Source organism: Galeopterus variegatus, unplaced genomic scaffold (assembly GCF_000696425.1).
Source record: "Galeopterus variegatus unplaced genomic scaffold, G_variegatus-3.0.2 Scaffold358, whole genome shotgun sequence".
NCBI lineage: Eukaryota > Metazoa > Chordata > Mammalia > Dermoptera > Cynocephalidae > Galeopterus > Galeopterus variegatus.
This window is the reverse complement of record NW_007726469.1, coordinates 720937-744863: the sequence shown is the minus strand read 5'-3', so window position 1 is coordinate 744863 and position 23927 is coordinate 720937. Positions and strand designations below refer to the sequence as shown.

General features: G+C 38.9%; 1 protein-coding gene across 1 annotated transcript in view; it reads left to right on the top strand.

Annotated features, from left to right (window-relative positions):
• The window catches only part of LAMC1 (laminin, gamma 1 (formerly LAMB2)), a gene marked incomplete at its 5' end in the record, with an annotated part of 123366 nt that overhangs the window by 96720 nt on the left and 2719 nt on the right, over nucleotides 1-23927 (top strand). The window contains 14 exons of the mRNA XM_008567949.1: nucleotides 2362-2607; nucleotides 3171-3324; nucleotides 3889-4031; nucleotides 5030-5208; nucleotides 6485-6641; nucleotides 11801-12006; nucleotides 12446-12525; nucleotides 14100-14237; nucleotides 14797-14941; nucleotides 15987-16136; nucleotides 16398-16512; nucleotides 17614-17813; nucleotides 18932-19090; nucleotides 21867-21966. Coding sequence (XP_008566171.1) covers nucleotides 2362-2607; nucleotides 3171-3324; nucleotides 3889-4031; nucleotides 5030-5208; nucleotides 6485-6641; nucleotides 11801-12006; nucleotides 12446-12525; nucleotides 14100-14237; nucleotides 14797-14941; nucleotides 15987-16136; nucleotides 16398-16512; nucleotides 17614-17813; nucleotides 18932-19090; nucleotides 21867-21966 — 2172 coding nt within the window. The remainder of the gene's footprint in view (nucleotides 1-2361; nucleotides 2608-3170; nucleotides 3325-3888; nucleotides 4032-5029; nucleotides 5209-6484; nucleotides 6642-11800; nucleotides 12007-12445; nucleotides 12526-14099; nucleotides 14238-14796; nucleotides 14942-15986; nucleotides 16137-16397; nucleotides 16513-17613; nucleotides 17814-18931; nucleotides 19091-21866; nucleotides 21967-23927) is intronic.

The following is a 23927-nucleotide window of genomic DNA, read 5'->3' as shown; positions in this document are numbered from 1 at the left end:
CGTTTGTCAAGTCCAGCAGTCAGTTGTCAGTCCTCTTACCCGATCTCTCAGCAACACTGGAGACTGTTGACTGTTCTCTTTACTCCTCACGTCTTCTGCTCTTGCCTTCTGTGGCACTTCACCGTCCTTGTTTTCCTTCTACCTCTCTTCCAGTGGGCGTTCTTTAATTGCCTCTGTTTCTCAGCCAAGGACTTTCGTGTCAGCTTGATCTACAGTCTCCCTTGGGTGATCAAATCTCACCTTTAGGCTTCAAAACCTCTCTCTGCCTATGACTGCAAAATCTGTGTCTTCTGCCCTGACCTCTCTCTCCTGAGCACCAGCTACCTACTTGCCATCCACTTGGGTTCCACTTGCCCCTCCGTGTCCACTCTGTACCTTTTCCACTCTGATGAGACCTGTTACATTACATCACCCGCCAGCCTCCATCTGACTTCTGACAGCAGGCAGCACATACCAGGAGACAGAAGGAGCAGGGTGAGGGCAGAGTGTTTATTGCTAAGGCCTCCTATCTGCGGGGTCCTCTGCATCGGTGACCCCACATCAAAGGTCTCAGCTCCTGGCATGAGGCCTTCTCCAAACAGCTCTTTCTAACATTAGGTTCTGGTGACTGCTCCCTCTACCCACCCCTTGAGGCCCAGGTGATGGAGCCTGTTCCATATACTACACTCTCCTTGTGGTTTCCCTGCACTCCGCCCATACTTCTATAAATAGTCCCTTTATTAGACTCTCCTCAGGCATGCTAATTTGAAGGTGCCGACTATTTTCTGTTGTGAGCTTTATTCACATAGCTAAAGGAATCTCAAGATTGAGCAAATCCAAGCTAAATCTTTCATTTCTTCCCTTTTCTCCAACCCCAGTGCGGCTCTTCCCCAGTATTGTTCGTCTCAGTAAATATACAACTGTCAACCTAGCTGCTCAGGCTACAGTCCTAGGGCTTATACTTCATTCTTCTTTCTTTCATTTCCCAGCAACAATCAGTCAACAAATCTCATTGATTCTGTCTCAGATCTAACCACTTTTTACCACCTGCACTGCCACCACCCTGGTTCAGACCACGGTCGTCTCTCACCTGGAATTGCCTGATTGCCTGCTTTACCTGCTGCCCTATGATCCATTCTCCACATAGAAGCCAGAATAATCCTTTTAAAATGTAAATCAACTCACATCACTTCTAAACCCCGCCAACAGCTTCTCATTATACTTAAATTTAAATCCACATTTCTTACTGTGACCTGCGTGGTCCTACATGGATTATTTCTTACTGCTGCTACAGCTCATCTTATGTTTCTGAAACATTCTTCCTGTGGATGTTATCATGGCTGGTTTCTTCTCTGTCTTCCTATGGTCATCCCAGTGTCTGCTCCTTACAAAGGCTTTCTCTAACCACCCCATCCAAACTAGCCCCCCACCCTCACTCTATCATCCTGTCCTCTTGCTCTCTTTAACTTTTTTATGCTTATCCCTATCTGAAGTAATCTCGTTTATTTGTATGTCTGTGTACAGGTCTGCCCAAACTGCAGCATAGAGAGCAAAGTCCTTGTCCACCTTGTTCACGTCGTCATGACCACCTAGAGTAGTATTGGTATATAGTAGATACTCAGTAAACGTTTGTTTACTGAATAAACGATCAGACTTCTGATTCTCCACAAGTTTTACGCAAAATCAGGCCCTATTGGCTACAAAGATTTCAAAGCCCAACATAAGCTAATGATGTCAGGAAAGCGGAAAAGGAAGGATGAAGAGCAGTGAGCTTAGTGTGTTGGAAAGAGCCCAGATTCTAGCTCTGCCCCTCTTCCCGTCAGTTATTTGGTTGTGGACAAGTTACTTCACCTCTGTGTTCCCTTAGCTGTGATAGAAGCAGGTGGTAATTGATGATTTCTCAGTTTTCTTCTAACAAGTTCTAACTCTGTACTACTTGGCACTGCTCGGGAAGGATTAGTACATGCCTTTTATATATTAAGAGAATGATCCTGTTTACACGGTTGTATGGGAAACTTATGGTATCAAAAGTGGCACTTCATCTTTTTTAATATCATCAGCCAAAACAGACATAAATGAATGTGCCATCCCTTGGGCCTGGAGAGGTTACTAAATCTTGGGCCGGACTCATTTACAAAGCACTTTTAATACTTGATTTTGGTTGATCCTCAGAACAATTGAAGTGAAGTAGGCAAGCCAGGTGCTTCCTTTCTAATGAGGAAATGCAGATGGGTTCAAGGTCACTCTGCTGTTCTGGCCCACTGCCAGGACTGCAGCCAAGTCCTCTGCTGCACCATGCCTAGCTATTTGTAACCGGGGGCAAACTAGCACCAGAAATGTCTCAGACAGACCTTTCATAACATTAGATTGTCTCATCCCCAGGTAAGAGGTGTGAGCTCTGTGACGATGGCTACTTTGGAGACCCTCTGGGTAGAAACGGCCCTGTGAGGCTTTGCCGCCTGTGCCAGTGCAATGACAATGTCGATCCCAATGCAGTTGGAAATTGCAATCGTTTGACAGGAGAATGCCTGAAGTGCATCTATAACACTGCAGGCTTCTATTGCGACCGGTGCAAAGATGGATTTTTTGGAAATCCCCTGGCTCCCAATCCAGCAGACAAATGCAGAGGTAATCAGCCATTGGTCAGATTCTGTCATAATTATATTCCTTTGTTCTGAGAATTCATTGTGTGTCTCTAAATACTTATGGTTGTTTGGTCTGATGCAGCACTGTCCAATAGGAATATAGTGCAAACCACTTACATAATTTAAAATTTCCTAGTTGAAACAAGCAAAATTATATTTACTATACAAGGGTAATTCAAAAAGTTCGTGGAAAAAATAGAATTAAAAGATAATACAAATCTTTCCATGAACTTTTTGAAGGCCTTTTGTATTTTATTTAATCTAATATAGCCAGCATATTATCATTTTAATAGATCAATACAAAATTATTAATGAAATATATGTTCTTTTATTCACACTAAGTCTTCAAAATCCAGTATGTATTTCACATTTATAGCACATCTCAATTCAGACTAGCTAGCCACACTTCAAGTGCTCAATAGCCACATGTGACCAGTGGCTACAGGATCAGACAACATGAGTCTAAGGAATCTATTTGAATTGTTTATATGTTAGTATTTCCCTCAGGTGACTGTACCTTTTGCTGTCTCCGTCTCCCTGCCTTAGCCTGCAGTTGCAATCCCTATGGGACAGTGAAACAGCAGAGCAGCTGTAACCCCGTGACTGGGCAGTGCGAGTGTCTGCCGCACGTGACTGGCCGGGACTGCGGAGCTTGTGACCCTGGATCCTACAACCTGCACAGCGGGCAAGGCTGTGAGAGGTGAGACATCCATGCCTTTGGTGAAAGTAATTTTTGCTTTTTGTATCAGAAGTAATGAATTTTTATAAGTTATATTTAATAGTTGGCTTTACTTTGTTCAGGAATTGAGTGCCTAATATAGGCAAGGCACCCTGTTGGGGCAATGCTGGAGAACTGTAATTAAGCTAATGAGAGAAAGGAGTGGAGCCCAGTGGCCCCAGCTGTGTCAGAATCATCTGAACAACACTTTAAAAATACAAATTATAAGGTTTTTTCCAAGATGCTTAAAAGCAGAACTTGCAGGGTTGCAACCTGGGAATTCCTGTTTCCAGAACTCCTGGTTAGTGCTGATCTGTTGCCAGGTTGGAGAGTCACTGGTAGCAATTAGGTAAGAAAAAGAAGTTCTAAATGGAACTCATAAAAATTACTTGAGCCCCCCTTAACATTTGGTCTTCATAATCCTAAACATACGTTTAAACATAGTTTCCTGTTTCAAATGACATCCAGACTATGCTGAAGAGAAGAACCAAAGTTTTTGCATAATATGTATTTTTCTTACCTGAAAAATGTCTTGTTTGTTTTCAGGTGTGACTGCCATGCTCTGGGTTCCACCAACGGGCAGTGTGACATCCGCACTGGCCAGTGTGAATGCCAGCCTGGCATCACTGGTCAGCATTGTGAGCGCTGTGAGGTCAACCACTTTGGGTTTGGACCTGAAGGCTGCAAACGTAAGGGGCATTGGTGGCATACACTCTGTGTCTCCCCTAATGTCAGTTAACACCTTAAGTCCAGAAAGGACTTTGACCACCTCAGTCTAGCCACCTGGCTTGTAGTCAGGGCTGTATCTGAGTCATCGTAGATGCTTTATTTGGTGAATATTCTCCTTTTCTAAATCTCTGGAGATCGAGGGCTTCGCTGGTTCCTTTGCAACCACCTTATTTATGTTTTCTTTTATAGTGTTTCTGATTCTTCCTTTTCCCAATTTTTTACTTTTCCAAAGAAAAGTCTCTCTCTGATTACTGAACTTTCCCACTGTACCTAATGAAACTTATTTTATTGATCACATTCCCAGTGCAGATAATGAAACAGTGAAGGATTCTGTTCACAATGTGCTTGTTGACTTACTGGCTGCATTTGCTTCCCACCCTTGGGGCCCTTTTGGTACGGTTACATATAAACATCTGCTTCTCCTTGGCATAAACACTTGCCTGGAATTAGGCCTCAGAACAGTTTGGTGTTTTGCTCTCTGAATTCCTTCGTTTCTCCTGTGGAATGTAGCATAAGTCATTGACTCAGTTCAGAGAACAAAGTGAGTAAACAAACTATAAAATAATGCAAAAGAAGCATTAGCATTTGGGTTTTCTAGTTTCTTACAGAAATATTAAACAGTAGAGAAATGAAGGTAGAGATGAATTCTTGAAGTGCATAAAAAGGGCACTGATTAGTTTAATAGACTAATTTCTGTAATTATTAAGTAAGATGAACAGTGCTCCAAAGGATGCACATTTTCTCTTAACACTTATTTTTGCTTTAAAAATGTTTGTCTTCTCTGCTAAGCAAAGTTAACCATGAAGGTCTCATAAGTAGGCCTTAAAAAAGAAAGTGACTACTTACAGTGGTAGTACAGTCAGCTTATTAATGTCAGTCCGAGTTATAAATAAAAAAAAAGAAAGGTTCACTCTTCCATTTTTTTCTTCTTATGCACTATTTCCCCCTTATTCTGCAGCCTGTGACTGTCATCCTGAGGGGTCTCTTTCACTCCAGTGCAAGGACAACGGTCGCTGTGAGTGCAAAGAAGGCTTTGTGGGAAATCGCTGTGACCAATGTGAAGAGAACTATTTCTACAATCGGTCTTGGCCTGGCTGCCAGGAATGCCCAGCTTGTTACCGGCTAGTGAAGGATAAGGTAAGCTGTCAGCAGTGCATTCATTCATTCATTCGTTCATTCAGCAAGCACTGCATGGACATTACTATACAGTAAGCTCTAGAGAAAAAATGTGAACAAGATAGACTTGTTCCTCTTCTAAAGACTTAGGTTCCAGTTGGGAGGCAAATAATAAAAGTTAAGTATATAAATAAAAGAAATACTGAGAGAAGTGCCAGAAAGAATACAAATGGAGAATAATTGGGGGGAAACCGCTTTATGTAAGGCTTCTCTAAAGAAATTCATTTAAGGTGAGATCTTACGGATAGGAAGGAGTGGGTAGGTTGCTGCAGGCAGAAAGTGTGCAGAGGCCTTGAAGCTGGAGAGTGACTGAGTCTGCTGAGTGAGGAGAAGGGGGTTTGTGATGAGACTGGAGAGGTTGGTAGGGACAGGTTATATAGGACTATGTTGACCGTAGTAAAATTTTATCCCAAATTCCACGGGAATGTGTTGGAGAAACTATTATAAGCTGCGATATACAGTTTATATTTTAAGGGGAGCACTCTGACTGCTATGTGAAGAATGATGGTTAGGAATGGGGAAAGAGGGAAAGCCTCGACTGGATCGGATAAATATACATGTTTGGCAGCAGGACAAGGAAAGAGAAGAATCAAAGATGGGCCTTGAGTTTTTTCCTTAAGGTAGTTGGAGGCCCTATTTACTGAGATGGAGAAAACTCAGAACAGATTTAAGAGGCATAATTTTGGATGTTAAATTTGAGGTTCCTGGGCCGGCCCGGTGGCGCACTGCTGTAGTGCGCCGCTTGGGAAGTGCAGTGGCGCTCCCGCCGAGGGTTCGGATCCCACGTATAGGCCGCTCACTGGCTGAGCGAGGGGCGGGAGCAACACCAAGGGTTGCGATCCCGTGGCCGGTCCCGGTCCGGTATGGGCGCGACACTGAGGGTTGCGATCCGTTGCCGGTCACGAAAAAAGACAAAAAGGAAAAAAAAAAAATTTGAGGTTCCTATCAGACAGCTAAGTGGAGATATTTAGAAGTAACCTAACACTCAAGGAAGTGGTCAGAACTGAAGAGTCATCGGCATGTAGTGTTTAAAGTCCCAGGAATGGTCCTGCAAGTTTTCTTTTGAAGCCGCAGAAATAAAGAAAACTACCCGTGCCACCTGTTTAAAAGTGGACATCCATGTAGTGTATAGACCTGCACATATCTGAGCACCCCTGTGATTCCTGCAGGAAGTGCAGTGGCATTCTTCAGAATAATTGTGTCCCACCTTTCTCTTTTCTTCCTTCTTTATGTATAGGTGGCTGAACATCGAGTGAAACTCCAGGAGTTAGAGAGTCTCATTGCAAACCTTGGAACTGGGGATGAGATGGTGACAGATCACGCCTTTGAGGAAAGACTAAAGCAAGCAGAGAGAGAGGTTATGGACCTCCTTCGTGAGGCCCAGGACATCAAAGGTACACATGATTAAAGCATGGGTAACTTCTGTGAGATGGACCCATCTTTAGAAGTGGCTCCTAATTCAAGGGTAATTAGGATGGTTTTAAAAATTCTTTTTCAATTTTTAAACTACTTGTAGGATATGAATCATTTTATTTTTTAAACAGTATGTCAAAAACATACCTTATCAACTTAATGCTTCAAAATATACTAAGCATAAGGTAATTTTCCAACATATCAAAACTATCAGATGTTCAAATTTCAAGCATTTTATAAATCTATTCCACTACAAGGTGTCTTAAAGTAGCTTAAAGAGTCATTGAACACATGCATTTTTGATGAGCATTATTTTTAAGTAGAAAATTTGAACTTTGATTTTCTGTCATTCTGGTAAGAGTTTATTTTATGCACTGCTTTATTTCCTTTGAAAGAACTCTCAAAAAAAATTGTGGTCTTCAAGTATTGACTGAAGATCTAGCTGCAAAATATGTAACACTTGGTATTTGTGAAAATAAACATTAGACATTAGTGCCTATTTATGAAATTTTCTGTCTAATTAGCAGACAAATGTGCTAATAACATTATGTAAATGTCTTATATGTTATGTTTATTTTTAAGGTCCTTTGTAATTAGATCAGTTCTGTGCACATTACCTGATGATACTGATAATAAGCACAGAAAAGATTTACTTAAGATTTAGAGAATAATTTATTTTAAAATACTTTACTGAGTTTAAAAGACAGTTTTAAAAATTTTGAAATTTAAAAAAGTTATTTTAAATAATGTACTTGCTTTTTAAGTCACTTTAATATTTTATTTTTATTTCTTACTCTGTGAATTAAGCTTTTCTTCTAAATGTGGAGAAGTCCTTTTCTACTTTTACTGAGTGTCTGTAGCATGCCAGGCATTGTGCTAAACACTAGTCATGAAGAGATGAATGAGACACTGCTCATGCCCTCAAAGTGCTCACCACTGGGCTGAGGTGGTGTTTGTTTGGGGGCTTTCCATCATTGAAATGCACCTGTCTAAGCTCCAAAGTGTTCACAGATACACAGAGTAAATGTACATTAAAATTAGTATACTTGAAACAGCAATGATCAACTTTTTTTTTTGGCTGGTAAGGGGATCACAACCTCAGCACACAGTGTGGTCTGCACCACACTCAGCCAGTGAGCACACCGGCCATCCCTATATAGGATCCGAACCCATGGCCTCGGCACTACCAGCGCCGCACTCTCCTGAGTGAGCCACAGGGCCGGCCCAGCAATGATCAACTTTACTATTACGTTTACGAATCTATATCCATTGGAGTTACATAGAGAAGACTTCCTGTCAGAGTATAGTCAACAAAAGTTAAATAGATCATTTATTTCTTCTCGTAAATATCTAATATATGGAATTTTGATTTTATAAAATTATTGAAGTCAACAAGGAAGTAATTGTATGTATCTGGTTTGGGCCAGTATTTTTGATTTTTATGTGAGAGTCCAGGCACTGTTCCATGGGATGAATTTTTAGAAATTAGAAAAATTAGGTCAATAGCTTATTTTAACTTTAGGCATTTTTCTGAGTTTGCTGGTTTTTTTGGTGGTGGTTGTTACATTTTAAGTCTTAAACATAGATAAAGAGGAATTTAAACCTTTCCTGTTCTATGTAAACAATAGTGGATGTTTTGGATGTTCATTTTCCAGCAACAACTTTTGACACACATTTTTTCCATTAATGTATTCTTTTGAAACAACAAATTCATGTTTGTCTTGCCATATATAGAGAAAAATTGAATGCAGGATTATTGTCAATCAGTCCAACCACGAGCTGGGGTTTGGCACACAGCCAGGACATGGGAATAGGTTAAGGGACAAGAAAGGAAGGTCAGCCAGCATTGGCACGTGTCTAAGCTCCAAGCATCTTGGTGCAGCCCCAGATACGTATGACTCCCATCATCCGCAATTGCTCCCCACTTTCCTATGTCACCTAAGCAGGTGATTCTATTTGATGGGAGCTCTGATAGGAGCCATGGCCATTGTAACTCCCCTTGAACCACCTGAAAGGCCAGGAGCATAATAGGCCGACACTTCTGATAGCTCTGGGAACGTCATAGTGGGGCTGGGGTTAAAATTCGCTTCCCCTAAGACCTGAGTTGTGGAGTTCCTGGCTGACCTTTCCTGCTTAGGTTCAAACTAGCCAAGAATGAAAACGTTTTCATGATTTACCTTTTAAGGCCACCCCTAAGTATTCATTTGAAGTTTAAATTTGTATTTATTCTGCAGATTTGAAAAGAGATTATATGGTGCAGTTAGATCTTACAAGTAGACACACAGAATTGGAAAGCATTTGAAGCAACCCTGCCACTTAGGTTATCTATTCTCTTTACAGATACTATTGTTTCTCTAAAGAACTGGACAGAGAGATCAGTATCTATTGCATTCTTGAAGGTCTAAAGGGAGAGGGCTTTTATAACCTCACCGGCTGCTTTTAACCCTCCTAAATTTAAATCATTTTCTATGATCTAAACTTGTTTTTGTTTTTTGAATTTTCTTTAAAATCTTTAGATACCAAATAATTGTTTACGGAATCCTTCAGGCAGAACCATGTGGTGTAGTTAGGCAAGAGTTGTGTAGTACATCACCTTTGCCACATATATTTGGTGGCCCTTTTCCCAAGTTGCTGTTTTCCAAACCTGTATTTATCTTTATTGGTCTTAACTTTGCCCTCTCATCTTTTTTACATTCCTTAGAAAATTTAGACCCCAGCATGCTTATTTCATACTGAAATAAGAACAGATCAGTTTTGTGTAGAACTTATTTAATGGTTTTTATATATTAATATAACCTCATGATGTGAGAATATTAATAATGTTAGGCTTCAATCATTGTGCAGTATGGGCATGTATTGAAACAACACATTGCACCCCACAAATATGGCTAAGTAAATGTTAAAATTAAAAAAAAAATTAAATCAGGGTTTGCTCAAAATAAAATAATAATAATAATGATGACAGTGTTATATTTACATGGGCTAATATTTATCTTTTGGCTTAGTAGGACCCAAGTATGAAGTTTAAGTTTAATGGGCGTAATTAATAAAGAACAATTTGAAGAACTATTCAGAAGCAGAGATCAATTGGAAAGAAATTGCATGGACATATGCTGGCATACAGGGGAGATGGCAGCAAGAGTTTAAAATACAAAATGAGTTTAATTTACCATACTTCAACATCTGTTTGAACCTGTTTTTTTTTTTTTTTTTTTTTTTTTTTTTTTCCAAGTTTTGGAAAATGCTCAGCTCTCCGGGCTGGCAGCATTTTTTTTTTTTAATTTTAGAGGTTCATATATTTTGAACGCTGTCACAGGGAGTGGCAAGTGAGTGGAATGGTTAAACTGGTTATTTATTTATTTATTTTATCATATACAGTGTAGTTGATTTTTGTGTCCCTTTACCGATTCCTCCCTCCCCCCTCCTCCCCCCTTCCCACCCACCAACATCATATCTGTTCTCTTGTCTTAACAAGTTCAAGGAATTGTGATTGTTGTGTCTTCTTCCCTGCCCTTCCCCCGTTTGTTTGTGTATTTATTTATTTTTAGCTCCCACAAATAAGTGAGAACATGTGGTATTTCTCTTTCTGTGCCCGACTTATTTCACTTAATATAAGTTTTTCTAAGTCTATCCGTGTTGCTACAAATGGTAGTAGTTTGTTCTTTTTTATAGCAGAGTAGAATTCCGTTTTGTAGATGTACAACATTTTCTGTATCTACTAATGATGGACATTTGGGCTGGTTCCAACTCTTGGCTATTGTGAATAGTGCTACAATAAATACTGGAGTACGGTTATCCCTTTGACATGATAATTTCCATTCCTCTGGGTATATTCCCAGCAGTGGAATAGCTGGGTCATATGGTAGATCTATCTATAATTCTTTGAGGAACCTCCAAACGATTTCCCATAAAGGATGCAGCATTTTTCAGTCCCACAAGCAGTGTAGGAGGGTTCCATTTTCTCTGCAACCTCACCAGCATTTATCATTCTCAGTCTTTTGGATATTAGCCATCCCAACTGGAGTGAGATGGTATCTCAGTGTGGTTTCGACTTACATTTCCTGAATGCTGAGTGATATTACGCATTTTTTCATGTGTCTGTTGGCCATTAATATATCTTTCTTTGAGAAATGCCTATTCAGTCCTTTTGCCCATTTTTTAATTGGGTTACTTGGTTTTTTGCTGTAAAGTTGTTTGAATTCCTTGTATATTCTGGATATTAATCCTTTGTGAGATGTAAATTTTGTTAATATTTTCTCCCACTCTGTTGGTTGTCTTTTAACTCTGTTAATTGTTCTTTTGCTGTGCAGAAGCTTTTTAGTTTGATATAATCCCATTTGTTTATTTTTCCTTGGTTGCCTGTGCTTTGTGGTCATATTCATGAAGTCTGTACCCAATCCTACTTCCTGGAGTGTTTCCCGTATGTTTTCTTTAAGGAGTTTTATTGTTTCAGGGGGTATATTTAATTCTTTAATCCATTTTGAGTTGGTTTTGGTATATGGTGATAGGTATAGGTCTAGTTTCATTCTCCTGCATTTGGATATCCAGTTTTCCCAGCACCATTTGCTGAAGAGACAGTTTCTTCCCCAGTGTGTAGACTTGGTGCCTTTGTCAAAGATCAGATGGCTGTAGGTGTATGGGTTGATTTCTGGATTCTCTATTCTGTTCCATTGATCCATGTATCTGTTTTTATGCTAGTACCATGCTGCTTTGGTTATTATAGCTTTGTAGTATAGTTTAAAGTCAGGTAGTGTTATGCCTGCTGGTAGCATTTTTGACAACATTGTATATTTATGATTAAATCTGGCATGTGCTGGAATACCAAAATCAATCTCTCTTTCCTTCATCAAATGTTCCATGGGTGTCTTCTTTTTAGCAACCAGTGTATAAGACTGGGGATATAGTGATGTATAAGAAAGAGGAGTTCATAGTCAAGTGGGACAGACAGGCACACAGTTGGGGAACAGTGTGAAGCATGGAACAGTGAAGGTACGACTAGGCATGCTGAAGGCTGAGCAGCTCTGCCGATGGCTTACAGGAAGATGCTACGTTTGGAAGAGTAAAGATATGTAGTGCCTCAGATTTCATGCAAGTCCCCCGTCAAATAATTTATAGACTTTCTTCTGCAATGCAATTTCAGATGTAGACCAAAATTTGATGGATCGCCTCCAGAGAGTGAATAACACTCTGTCCAGCCAAATTAGCCGTTTACAGAATATACGAAATACCATTGAAGAGACTGGAAACTTGGCTGAACAAGCACGTGCCCGAGTGGAGAGCACAGAGCGGTTGATTGAAATTGCATCCAGAGAACTTGAGAAAGCGAGAGTTGCCGCTGCCAATGTGGTGAGTGGTTGTGAAGGTCTGAGGTGGAGTTGGGGGAGTCCCTTGGTAATTTGTAGCAAGAGTGTGACTGGCAATGCTTCTTCAACTAAATTGACTCCTTGCATCTTTTTATTTGTCCCTAAATATGGAGCAAGAAAGCCATGTTAGTCCAGTTGTAATGAAACAGTTATGACAAAGTGAATAAAAGCCAAGGGACATCTGGGTTCTTTCTGTAGCTTTGTTCCTTCTGTTGCACCAAGCAATTTAATCTTACTTTATTTTTTACTGGAAATAGAAATAATCTGAAATCAAGCATGCTGATATTAAGCAAAGATCTCTGAAAATAAGAAAGGCATTCTTTTTGCCTTCTAACATTAATAAAAATTTAGTTTTGACACTTGCTTCATTAAATTTAAATAATTCAGTCCTTTTAAGAATAAGTGCTTTATTTTCTCTACAGTCAGTCACTCAGCCAGAGTCTACGGGGGACCCAAACAACATGACTCTCTTGGCAGAAGAGGCTCGAAAGCTCGCTGAACGGTAACCTCCAGATCCCAGTTTAATGGTTGAGTTGTAGCTTCCCTCATGGTATGTTCATGTTGTCCCATCCCATCCGCACCCACCTTTTGCAAGGTTTGCTCTCTTTTCTGAAAAGAGAGCCTTATGTGTACCCTTTCCTTCCTTTTACTTTGAAATTAGAATGTTCACTTTGAATATTAGAATATGATGGTTTGGAGAGAAATTATATCTGCACATCTGAAAGAAAACCATAACATTTTTAGATTTTTAACTTCAAAACCTTAAAGTTAATAGATTTCTAAGAAGCTCAGTAGAATTTAATTAACTTTAAAAAAAGTTTTTAATTAATTTATTTAACAAAAACATTTAATTTTCAAATCACAATAGAAAACATTTACTAACCATTAGTACATTTGAAAATCAGCCAAAGAAAACAGACCATTTCATTCCTGATTTTTTTTCAAAGACTTTTTAAAATTAAGTACAGGGTGATTTCTTTAGAATGCTTTAAATTGCAGAGAGCATTAAGTTAAAAAGGTTTTTTTAAAATAAAATTGCTAGAATGAAGACTCCATGAGGGCATACATTTTTGTATATTTTATTCACTGCTAAAGCTGCAGTGCCTGGCACTTTGTAGGTATTCAGTTAAATGTCTGTTGAGTGCATTACAGAACAGTTAGTAAACCTTGTGGGTATAGGGTACTTCAGTAAGCCTGAGGTCAGAATTTAACCTCCATGTCCAGATCAATTACATTGGCTTCTTGCTTTAACATGTGCTCTCTTTCTATTCTGTAGAAATGTGAATGTGCGAGCTATGTAATCTAGTTCACAGAACATACATGGTCTCATAGCTGGACCTTTTAATTTAAAAAAGATAGCTGAAAACATTATAGAAAGCTCCCAAGAAAACTAGGTCTTAGAGATAAATTAATTCTGGTGGGCTTCCTACAAGGATTTTGAATGAAAGTTTATTATACCAAAAAGAATGACCACATACTGCAGTGTGACAGTGTAATATGAAATTTTAGAAGTGAAATTAACCTTAGCAGTTTCCCAGCTACAATAGATTATTTTGCTGGAGTCCCTGTTGACATGTTCATTGCCATGCTGTTGAGTTGCTTTTCCTGCCAGTGATTAGGCTGCATGTGAGAAGTGAGTGGTCAAAGCTGTCGTAAGGCTATTTAGTAACTGAACTAGATTAGCAGTTGTTGTTAAAGATTAGGCCTGGGATTTGTGTTTATAACTAGATTAATGATTTTTTTGTTAGCATACATGGTTTTATATGTAAATTACTCTTAAATAATTATATTTAAAAGTAGTTTTTCTGAATAAATAGAAACATTTGCCTCTACAAACTTTATACCATTAATTTTTTTGGAGCATATCCTTTTCTCAGTTTACAGAATGCTCTTCAAAAAAACTTAGCCCCACTGAAACAATTGCAAAATTCCATATTAGCGATGTTTTTCAATATTTGCAGAACTCTGCCCACATGAGTATATGTATATATAATAAAGTAAGTATTACCTAAATTTTTCTTGTTTTACTATCAGATGGTTCTGTTTCATGGATTATTTTTTCTTTTATGTGCACAGCCATAAACAAGAAGCTGATGACATTGTACGAGTGGCAAAGACAGCCAATGATACGTCAACTGAGGCTTATAATCTGCTTTTGAGGACATTGGCAGGAGAAAATCAAACAGCAGTTGAGATTGAAGAGCTTAATAGGAAGTGAGTATAATTTAAAAGTGGCTTACAGCCCTTGAAATGTTCTTGTAAGTAACACCAGTTCAATGAAGAATTAAATGCTGGTGGATTCAAGGCATGCATTCATGCAGTAAAATTTCGTTTGCTAATCATGCTTTTGAATAGCACAGTAATTAGGGCAGGGGGTGTGGAGCCACAGAGATTTTGTTTGGTCCAATTACTGTAACTGCAGAGAATGGTAACAAGACTAGCCAAGACACTTAAAATTCTGCATAAATGAAAAATGAAGAGAAAAAATATGATAGAAGAAGTAGAGAAAATATCCTTGAGCTACAACTCTTTAAAGGGTGTCTGAAATAAAGTATATGGTAAACCATATACTATAAATAGAAGAGAGTGTAAATAGATGAGAATGTAAATTTAAGCTAAATGTTGGTATTAAAATGAGAACATTTTAACATAGTGTTTCCTTTGAGGTGTTGGGAATGTTGTCACAGTGATGTAAAGTAGGTTGAATCTGGTTAACATTAAGACGCAACAAGGAGCTAAGTTTTTTCATTAAATTACGTCATTTGCTCCTTAGGTATGAACAAGCGAAGAACATCTCGCAGGACCTAGAGAAGCAAGCTGCCCGAGTGCATGAGGAGGCCAAGCAGGCTGGTGACAAAGCTGTGGAGATCTATGCCAGTGTGGCTCAGCTGACCCCTGTGGACTCAGAGGCACTGGAGGTATGGGGGGAGACAGCCCCTGTGCACAGCCCCCACCCCCAGGCACACCTCCTCCCACCCCAGACTGCACACGAGCCATTCTGACTGCCCAGCACCTCCCTCCTGTGTCCTCCAGCTGATTCACTGGTAAAGCTGAGTTCTATTTTACATCCACTAGTGGAACTTACTGAAGTAAAGAATCCTGTGATTATACAGCAGAGACTACTTTAGCAATGTGAATAATCACTCATAAATCTTTAATATAAATCCAAATTATAATATATTTGAATTACTTAAAGCAGAGTACACTTAGATCCCAGGCACGACTGTTAGAGATCTAGAGAAAATAAAAGACAGTGTTTTAAATGGAAGAATTATATCTCAAGACACTCTGGGACAGGTAAAATGTTTTGGAATTAGTAGGATTTTATTTCATTATCTGTACTATAATCATGGATCCTCATATTAAGATTTATATAAATAGTGAATTTTTTTTTACGTTAAATGAGAGATTTACTAAGTTTCACTTCTTTTATCTTATGTGTTAACTTGATTTTATCATAAAGGTTTAGGTCTCTTCAAACATGTACATAACTGTCTGATTCCATATTTGTGGGTACTTCAAAAAGTTTGTGGAATCGTATAATTAAAAAATAAAATCTTTCCACAAACTTTTTGAAGTACGCTCCTATGTAAAATTTGAAAATAGGCAAGACTAATCTTTGATGATAAAAATCAGAACAGTGGCAGCCGCAGTGTTAGAAAGGTATGGTGGAGATTGGAGTGGGATACCAGAGAACTTCTTGGGGTGATGGTATCTTGACTGCTGGGGTATTGGTTACACAAGTAAGTGTAATTGTCAAAACTCACGTAACTACATGTACCCACTGAATTTCACTGTGTACAAAATATACTTCAATTTTTTAAAAAATCCATAAAATCTCAACCTATACTATTCTTTTAAAAATATTTATGGAGCATTAAGTGTTATAGAATTCCTAAGCCTACCTGCTTGTCAATTCGATTATTTTATCTAAGATGTACTGATCTAACTTGTTTTTCACAGAATGAAGCAAATAAAATAAAGAAAGAAGCTGAGGATCTGGACCGTCTGATTGACCAGAAGTTAAAAGATTATGAGGACCTCAGAGAAGATATGAGAGGGAAGGAATTTGAAGTAAAGAACCTTCTGGAAAAAGGAAAGACTGAACAGCAGGTTGGTTTGATTTGCAGGTTGCTTCATTTCTTGAGACAACAGTTGAAACAATCCAAGCATAAACTGTGTCTATAATGTTACCACGGTTGCAGAGGCAGCAAACCACAAAGCGCTGAGCCGAGGGCTCTCCGTGCGATTCCGGGCCTAACCTGCTGTGTGCTGGAAAGCCTCGGGGTGGTAGCTTTGAGGTGCCTTGTCTGTTAGCAGGGAGAAGGGATTTGCTTAGAAGGGCTCATCCTCTGATTTGCCATGTGTTTGCAGACGGCAGACCAACTCCTAGCCCGAGCTGATGCTGCCAAGGCTCTTGCTGAAGAAGCCGCTAAAAAGGGACGGAATACCTTACAAGAAGCCAATGACATTCTCAACAACCTGAAAGGTATGAAAGGGTCAAATAACGGGTAAATTTGTATGCTTCCTCCACTAGGCTGACTCATTTTTTTAAAAAATCATCATTTTTACCTCACTTATTACATTAGCCCCAACACATACTTTTTTTATGTTGAAGTATTTCAAAGAGAAATCCCAGAGCTTATGTCATTTTATCTCTGTATACTTCAGTATGAAACCACCCCCCAAAAATTGTGTTGGTATAACTCACATAACTCAAGATTCCTATTTAGCTGATTTATGTTGGTAGATTTAGATTATCTTTCATTTTTTTCTGCCAGTGGCATCTAATTCTTGTTTTTTCTTTCTTCACCCAAGATAGAAAAGAAATGTGCCCAATTCCCTGAGTAGCTCTGGATTCACCTCTGATAAAATAGTCATAGATTCTATAAATATGGAAGCTTTATAGCATAATAATTGAAAGTATGGGTTCTGATGTCAGTGGACCTGGGTTCAAATCCCTGCTCCACAAATTATCTAACTACTTTAATGCTCAATTTTTTCACTTATAAAAATGATACAATGCCTGTGTCACAGGAACATAAGGCTCTTAACTAGTAACTGATATGCAGCAAACATTATAAATTGTGGCTCTTGGTTCTGGTTGAGGTGATACAGATTGAGCATCCCTTATCTGAAATCTGAAATGCTCCAAATTCCGAAACTTTTTGGGTGCCAACACGATGCTCAAAGGAAGTATTTATTGGAGCATTTCAGATTTGGGATGCTCAACCAATTACATGTATGCAAATATTCCAAAATTTGAAACCTGAGACAATTCTGGTTGTTAGCATTTCAGATAAGATGTGCTCAACCTGTAATGGCATACCCAATACTTTGTATTAAAACAAATTTTTCAAGCAAAAATTCTCTTTCCAGAAATAGATGTATGTTCATATGACGATTCCTGGGAAATCTTTCGTATGGAGATGTGTGCTTTGCTTTTCTAAGATTTTAGCCCATGCTGTTTTTCAGTTTTTTTCCCTGACTTTTCTTGTTCATGAAACAAAATGTGGTTGCAACTCCCTAAAAGGTTCCCTTTTTTCTTGTTGTGAGTTTAGTTCAAGTGCATTCCTTGAACTCGTTTTAGATTTCGATAGACGCGTGAATGACAACAAGACAGCTGCAGAGGAGGCCTTAAGGAAGATTCCTGCCATTAACCAGACCATAGCTGAAGCCAATGAAAAGACGAGGGAAGCACAGCTGGCGCTGGGCAATGCCGCAGCAGATGCCACGGAGGCCAAGAACAAGGCCCACGAGGCAGAGAGGATCGCAAGCGCTGTCCAAAAGGTGTGTGCTTTCCTCTTCTCCAAAACAAAGTCTTGGGTCGTGCGTTTCTCTAGTCTCTTACCAGTTTCTTTCCAGACTCCCGAAGTCTTTGCAGGTTTTTTCCTTGACTTCAGTGAAACCATCGTAAACTGTCCTTGTCATTGATTTTTTTTTTTAAGAGTAGGTAACCCCATTGATTAAGGAGGGGCAATCAGTAAAAGGGCCCTTTATTCTAAAAATTCTACTGTGTCACAGTGTGGGGTCTGAGTTGTCAGGAGGGGAATGGCTTCAGAGGACTATAGAGCCCCTTCTCATAAAAAAATTAGACTTCCTAAATAAACATACTTTTTTGACTTGGAGAGTTGACATTTTTTTAAATCTTATGTAGCATGCTGTATCAACACAACTTTCAAGCCCCTCTTTCGAGCATTATTGCCATACCTAAGCCCCTCCTATATGGAATTTCTGTAGCTGCCACTTCTGGGATTCTTTATACTCATCTGAAAGAGTAATTTCTGTAGGCTGGCTTTTTCCTGTTTAAAGTTCAATATATTTGTTTTATTTAAAGGAGAGATTGGAGGTGATTCTAAAATTAGGTGTTTGAGAATCACAGAAATTTCTTAGTTTCTTTAAAAGAGTTTAAAAGGCCTTTGGATTATTTTTAATAAAATATTCATGTTTCGGGATCATGATCATTTTGCACATTATGATGAACTACCAAAAAGAACCCAGCTAGCTTTGAACTTAAAATTTATCCAAGTGAAAGAGTCTAATCAATATGATGTGGTAGAGACAGTGTATGCTATGGAAATGTTTGTCATTTGCTAGCTGTGTGTCCTCAACTAAAAATGGCAATAACAGAATAGGAAGTTTCAAGAATTAAAAAAGAGAATACAAACGAAAGTGCTTTATAATTTATAAAATGCTTTTATTTTAGGTCGTAATATTATTTTTTTATTACTGTTATTTAGAGCCCAAATAAATGATAGTGTAAGTCATGAAATAGTATAAATCACTGAACTATTCTTTCCAGATTGTATTCTTGAGCCATTTTACAAATTATAAAAGGAGTAGGTACAGACTTTAGAACAAGTAGAGCTTTTTTTTTTTTCATAGCAGTTTGCTTATTTTGTGCCTAGAATGCTACCAGCACCAAAGCAGAAGCTGAACGAACTTTTGCAGAAGTTACAGATCTGGATAATGAGGTGAACGATATGTTGAAGCAACTACAGGAGGCAGAGAAAGAGCTGAAGAAAAAACAGGATGATGCTGAGCAGGATATGATGATGGCAGGGATGGTAAGAGGTTTTGGCATATTTTCTCATGGCAGAAAGCGAAGGATGTTTAATAATAATGATCCCCAACCTGCGGAGAAGAGTCTTTTTTATATTGATTTCTGTTTTTCATTGCATTTTCTAGTCAGAAATTGGGTTAGTAGCTTACATAGAAGACAAAGAATTTGTATCTTTTGCCAGGTATGTCTGTTGCACAATTATACTATCCCAAAGCTATTCTCAGTTAAAAGCAAAACATTGTTTTGCACATTTAATGTTTTAGAATATCGATAAGTATGTACATATATTTTTGAATGGGTAATTTATAACTAGTATAAAAACAAAAAGGAATGAAAGGGAATGCAGTGGAAAGTTAACTTATTTCCTATTCTTGTTCTCCCAGCAACTTGCACCCTAGAGGCAAAGACCAGTTTTTTTGTATGTAAGAAATTTTTGAAGAAGGCATTCTCCACCACCCCACCAAAACATACCTAACTTACATCCAGTTTAATTTTTCCTGTTTTGCGATGATGTGTATACATAAACCATTTATAGCAAAATTGACTCACGAATGCATGGTCCAAGAAAGAACTAAGGTCCATTTTGCTGTTCTATGCTGTATTTTGCTTTGGAAAGACTTTAATAGGGTCATAATGGGAATATTCCTTTCCAGTTCAGTGTAACAATCAAGTAATGACATATGTAAACTTGTTTGCATGTGCGCCGTCAGTGCAAGGAAGGGGCCCTCTCTTTAATTGCTGCTAAAATGGCCCTCCCTGTGGGTCATTTTTACCTTGGGATAGACAGAAATACGAGGCCTGTTAATCTCAGTAAAGAAGACTCTAGAGAATTGATAATAGGAAGCATCCCTGTGTAAATACCTGATTTTATTTTGCTTTTTTTGTTTATTTTTTCTGTTGTTTTGTTTTGAAGTATCCTCATTTTCTGTGGCATGGTGTGGCTCAAGGGGAAATTCCCATACAGTAAAAATAGGTATTTCTTATATGTGCTCAGAATCTGTGGATTTCCTTTTTAATGTTTCATTTTATGTTTCATTTAATGTTTCATTTTAGAAACATTAGATTAGAGCCTTTTGAAAGAAAGAAAAGGTTATATTCTTTATGAGCTTCAAAAAAAGGTATGGATTTAGTTCAAAGGATAGAAACAAGATCCATCTTTTGTTATTTTGGGTAAATAACTTTTAAGAAACACAAACCAACCCTGACGTAAACCATCCCATTTGTATTTATATCAATTCTGAAAGATCAGCATTCAACCAGTATTGTTTTAGTCTGTAATGTTTTTTTTTTTTTTTAAACCAAAAGAGTGAAGGCTTATGGCTGCTCCTGGAAAAGGATACTGGAGGCACAGGTTAAATGCAGTAGGATTTGCTCTTGGCAGGCCATAGCAAAGTCCCGTCTCTTCTCTCAGCATGCTCAAAGAAGAGACTATGAAGGCTCAGTGAGAACAGCTGTGATTTGAACAGAGATCAGTCATTTATTTGTCAGAGATTTTTGCCTTGCTTTTTCTTTTTAAAATTTTCACATTGCTTTGATCCCCAGATTTTTGTATTGTCTTAACCCAAAAACTAGGAAAAGCAGTGATGTGGTGGAGAACTCACAGCCACTCATTTTTATCCTGACTAGATTTATTTGTGTGAGCATCTGTTTTTTGATACTTAGACACTTCCTATTCCATTGCCTTTTCCTGTGACTCATGCATAGTATGTCCATTAACACACATAATAGCTATTAATTACCTTCCCCCTGAGGAGCAAAAATGTACCGTCAATGCCATAGCAAGTAATACTGCATGCTGTTATACTAAGATATTAATAAATCTAGACTGGGCCAGACTTTCCTGATGCCAGAGACGAGAAGCAGATTGAGGAAGGACCCTATATGGGCCACAGAAGTGACCCGCACAGAGAGAAGAAACTTTTGTCTTGATGTGTGGGTTCTTGGGAGAGACAAAGGTCATACATCTTAGATCTGAATCTGGAAAGATCAAGGCACTGAAATGATTTCTTTCTTTTTTTTTTTTATTCCTTTTTGTCTTTTTTACTGACCGGTAACGGGATCGCAACCCTCGGTGTCGCACCCGTACCGCGCTCAGCCAGTGAGCGGGAACCGGTCACCACATGGGATCTGAACCCTCGGCGGGAGCGCCACCGCACTCCCAAGCGGCGCACTCTCCAGTGCGCCACCGGGCCGGCCCCTTCAGTAGATTTTTAAAGTGTAAATTGTATTGCCCCAATAAATGAGTGTGTGTATGTATTTGGGGTCGGAGGAGAGGGGATAATTACAGGGGGAGGGGGAGTTTATAAAAGAGCTTCACTTGATTATGAAAATTTTCTAAGAATAAGACATTTCTAATAATCAAGTCGCTAATAATGTCCTGAAGGAAATGTTTTGGTTCTCAGATGTAGTTTCTATACTCATTGTTAAAAAATAACTTGTTTCTGCTTTATGGATTTTATTATGAATATACCTCCATGTACTCTTGAGTGAGAAAGTAAGAAAAAGATAATATAGATTTTTGAAATACAAATATAGTAAGCATAAGCATACTGATGACCTATTTATGACTGTTATATGAAATGGAAATAGCAACATCCTCAACATGAAGATATGACCCCCTAAAAAAACAAAAACCTGAAGCGAGAGATTATAATTTCATGAATCAGAAAAGGGGAAAGTATCTGAAAATTAGATTTGTTGGCTTATGGGAAAAAATATTTTTAGAAGATGAAAACATGTAGTCAGGACTATTCATATCATTTATCCTTTGTCCCCTGCAGGCTTCCCAGGCTGCTCAGGAAGCTGAGATCAATGCCAGAAAAGCCAAAAACTCCGTCACTAGCCTCCTCAGTATTATTAATGACCTCTTGGAGCAGCTGGGTAAGTAGCAATAGAGTCATTTTAGTCCGTCTCTGAATCCTTTGTGCTGTTCTTGGGATCTGATATAGTTGACTCAAAAGCAAATAATATAGGTTCATCCATTACGTTATTAATATTTCTTTTAGCTCTTATTTAAAAATGCCTTGTAAAATAAGTATGTGTCTTGCATGGTGGAGCCTTTCAGAGCAACTTGCTTTATTACAATACTGATTGATTCATCCACTTCAGAGTGCACACTAAATCATGACTTTAGGTATTATTATTTTGACAAGTACTTACTAGGTGCATTCTGTGGACCCTGCCCTAATTAGAACACCATATCTGAGGACTTTCTTTTTATACTTTGAAGATATGCTGCCAGCTTGTGTGGCTCATTTATGGTTTAAGTTTGTGGTACAATTGAACACTGATTTTTACTTAGCTCATCCTGCTGGCAGAGGATGTCTTTAAGTGATTTAAAGTGAAGGATTTCAATAGCAGAATGAAAGAACACTTTAAATCGGTCATGACTTCATTGCCCAGAATTTTCATCATTTGCTAACATCTTAGTCTGTTTTATGTTGCTAAAACAGAGTATCACAGACTGGGTGATTTATGAACAATAGAAGTTTATTTGACTCACAGTTCTGGAGGCTGAGAAGTGCCGGATAAAGGGACTTCATCTGATGAGGGCCTTCTTGCTGTGTCATACCACGGTGGAATGCATCACATGGCAAGAGAGTGTGCATGAGAGAAAGAGAGAGGAAGGGGGTCAAACTCATCTTTTTTTCAGAAAGCCACTCTTACAGTAATTAACTTGCTCCTGTGATAATGGCATTAATCATGAGAGCCCTCATGATGTAATCACCTCTTAAAGGTCCCACCTCTCAATACTGTTGCATTAGAGATTAAATTTCCAACATATGAACTTTGGGGGACACATTCAAACTATAGCATTCTAGATCCCCAAAATTTCTGTTCTTCTCACATGCAAAATACATTCATTCTATCCCAATAGTTCTAAAGTCTTAATTCTTTCCAGCACCAACTCAAAAGTCCAAAGTCCATAGTCTCATCTAAATCAAATATGGGTGAGACTCAAAGCAGGGTTCATTCTAAGGCAAATTCTCTCCAGCTATAAGCGTATGAAATCCAAACAAGTTATTTACTTTTAGGGGCAGTCGTAGGATAGATAATTCCCATTCCAAGAGGGAGAAATAGGTAAGAAAATGGGTAATTGGTCCAAGTAAGTCTAAAATTCAACAGGGAAAACAACATTAAATCTTAAACCTCCATACATAATCTTCTTTGATTCCATATCCTGCATCCTGGGCACACCAGTGTGGGGTTTAGGCCCCCAATGCCTCAGGCAGCCCCATCCCTGTGGTTTTGCTGGGCTTAGTCCACCCAGTAGTTTCACAGGTTGGCATCTTGTGCCTGCAGCTTTCCCAGGCTGGAGTTGCACGCTGGTGGCCCTACAGTTCTGTGGTCTCAGGTGCTGCCCTACACCTGTAGCTACATTGGGCATTGCCTTAGTGGGGACTCTCTGAGGCCTCACTTCTACAGCTCCACTGGGCATTGCCCTAATGGGGGTTTTCTGTGGTGATTCCACCTTGTGACAAGTCTTGCCTGGGTCTCCACACTGTCTGTGACATCCCTTGAAATCTAGTTGGAAGCCATCATGGCCTCAAAGCTTGTGAACTCTGTGCACCTGCAGAATTAGCACCATGTGGACACCACTAAGGCTCACCACTTGCACCCTCTGGAGTGGTGGCCTGAGCTGCACTTGGAGCCTCTTGAGCCTTGGCTGAGACCACCAAGGATTACTGTAGTGGAATTTGGGGAGCAGAGTTCTGAAATGGCACAGGGCAGCAAATGCTGAGATCCCACAAGCACCTCTTTAGAAATCTTGCTCTCGGGGTCCTAGCTTGCCTTGAAGACCTCTGAAATGGCTTTGGGGTCATTCTCCCATTGTCTTGATG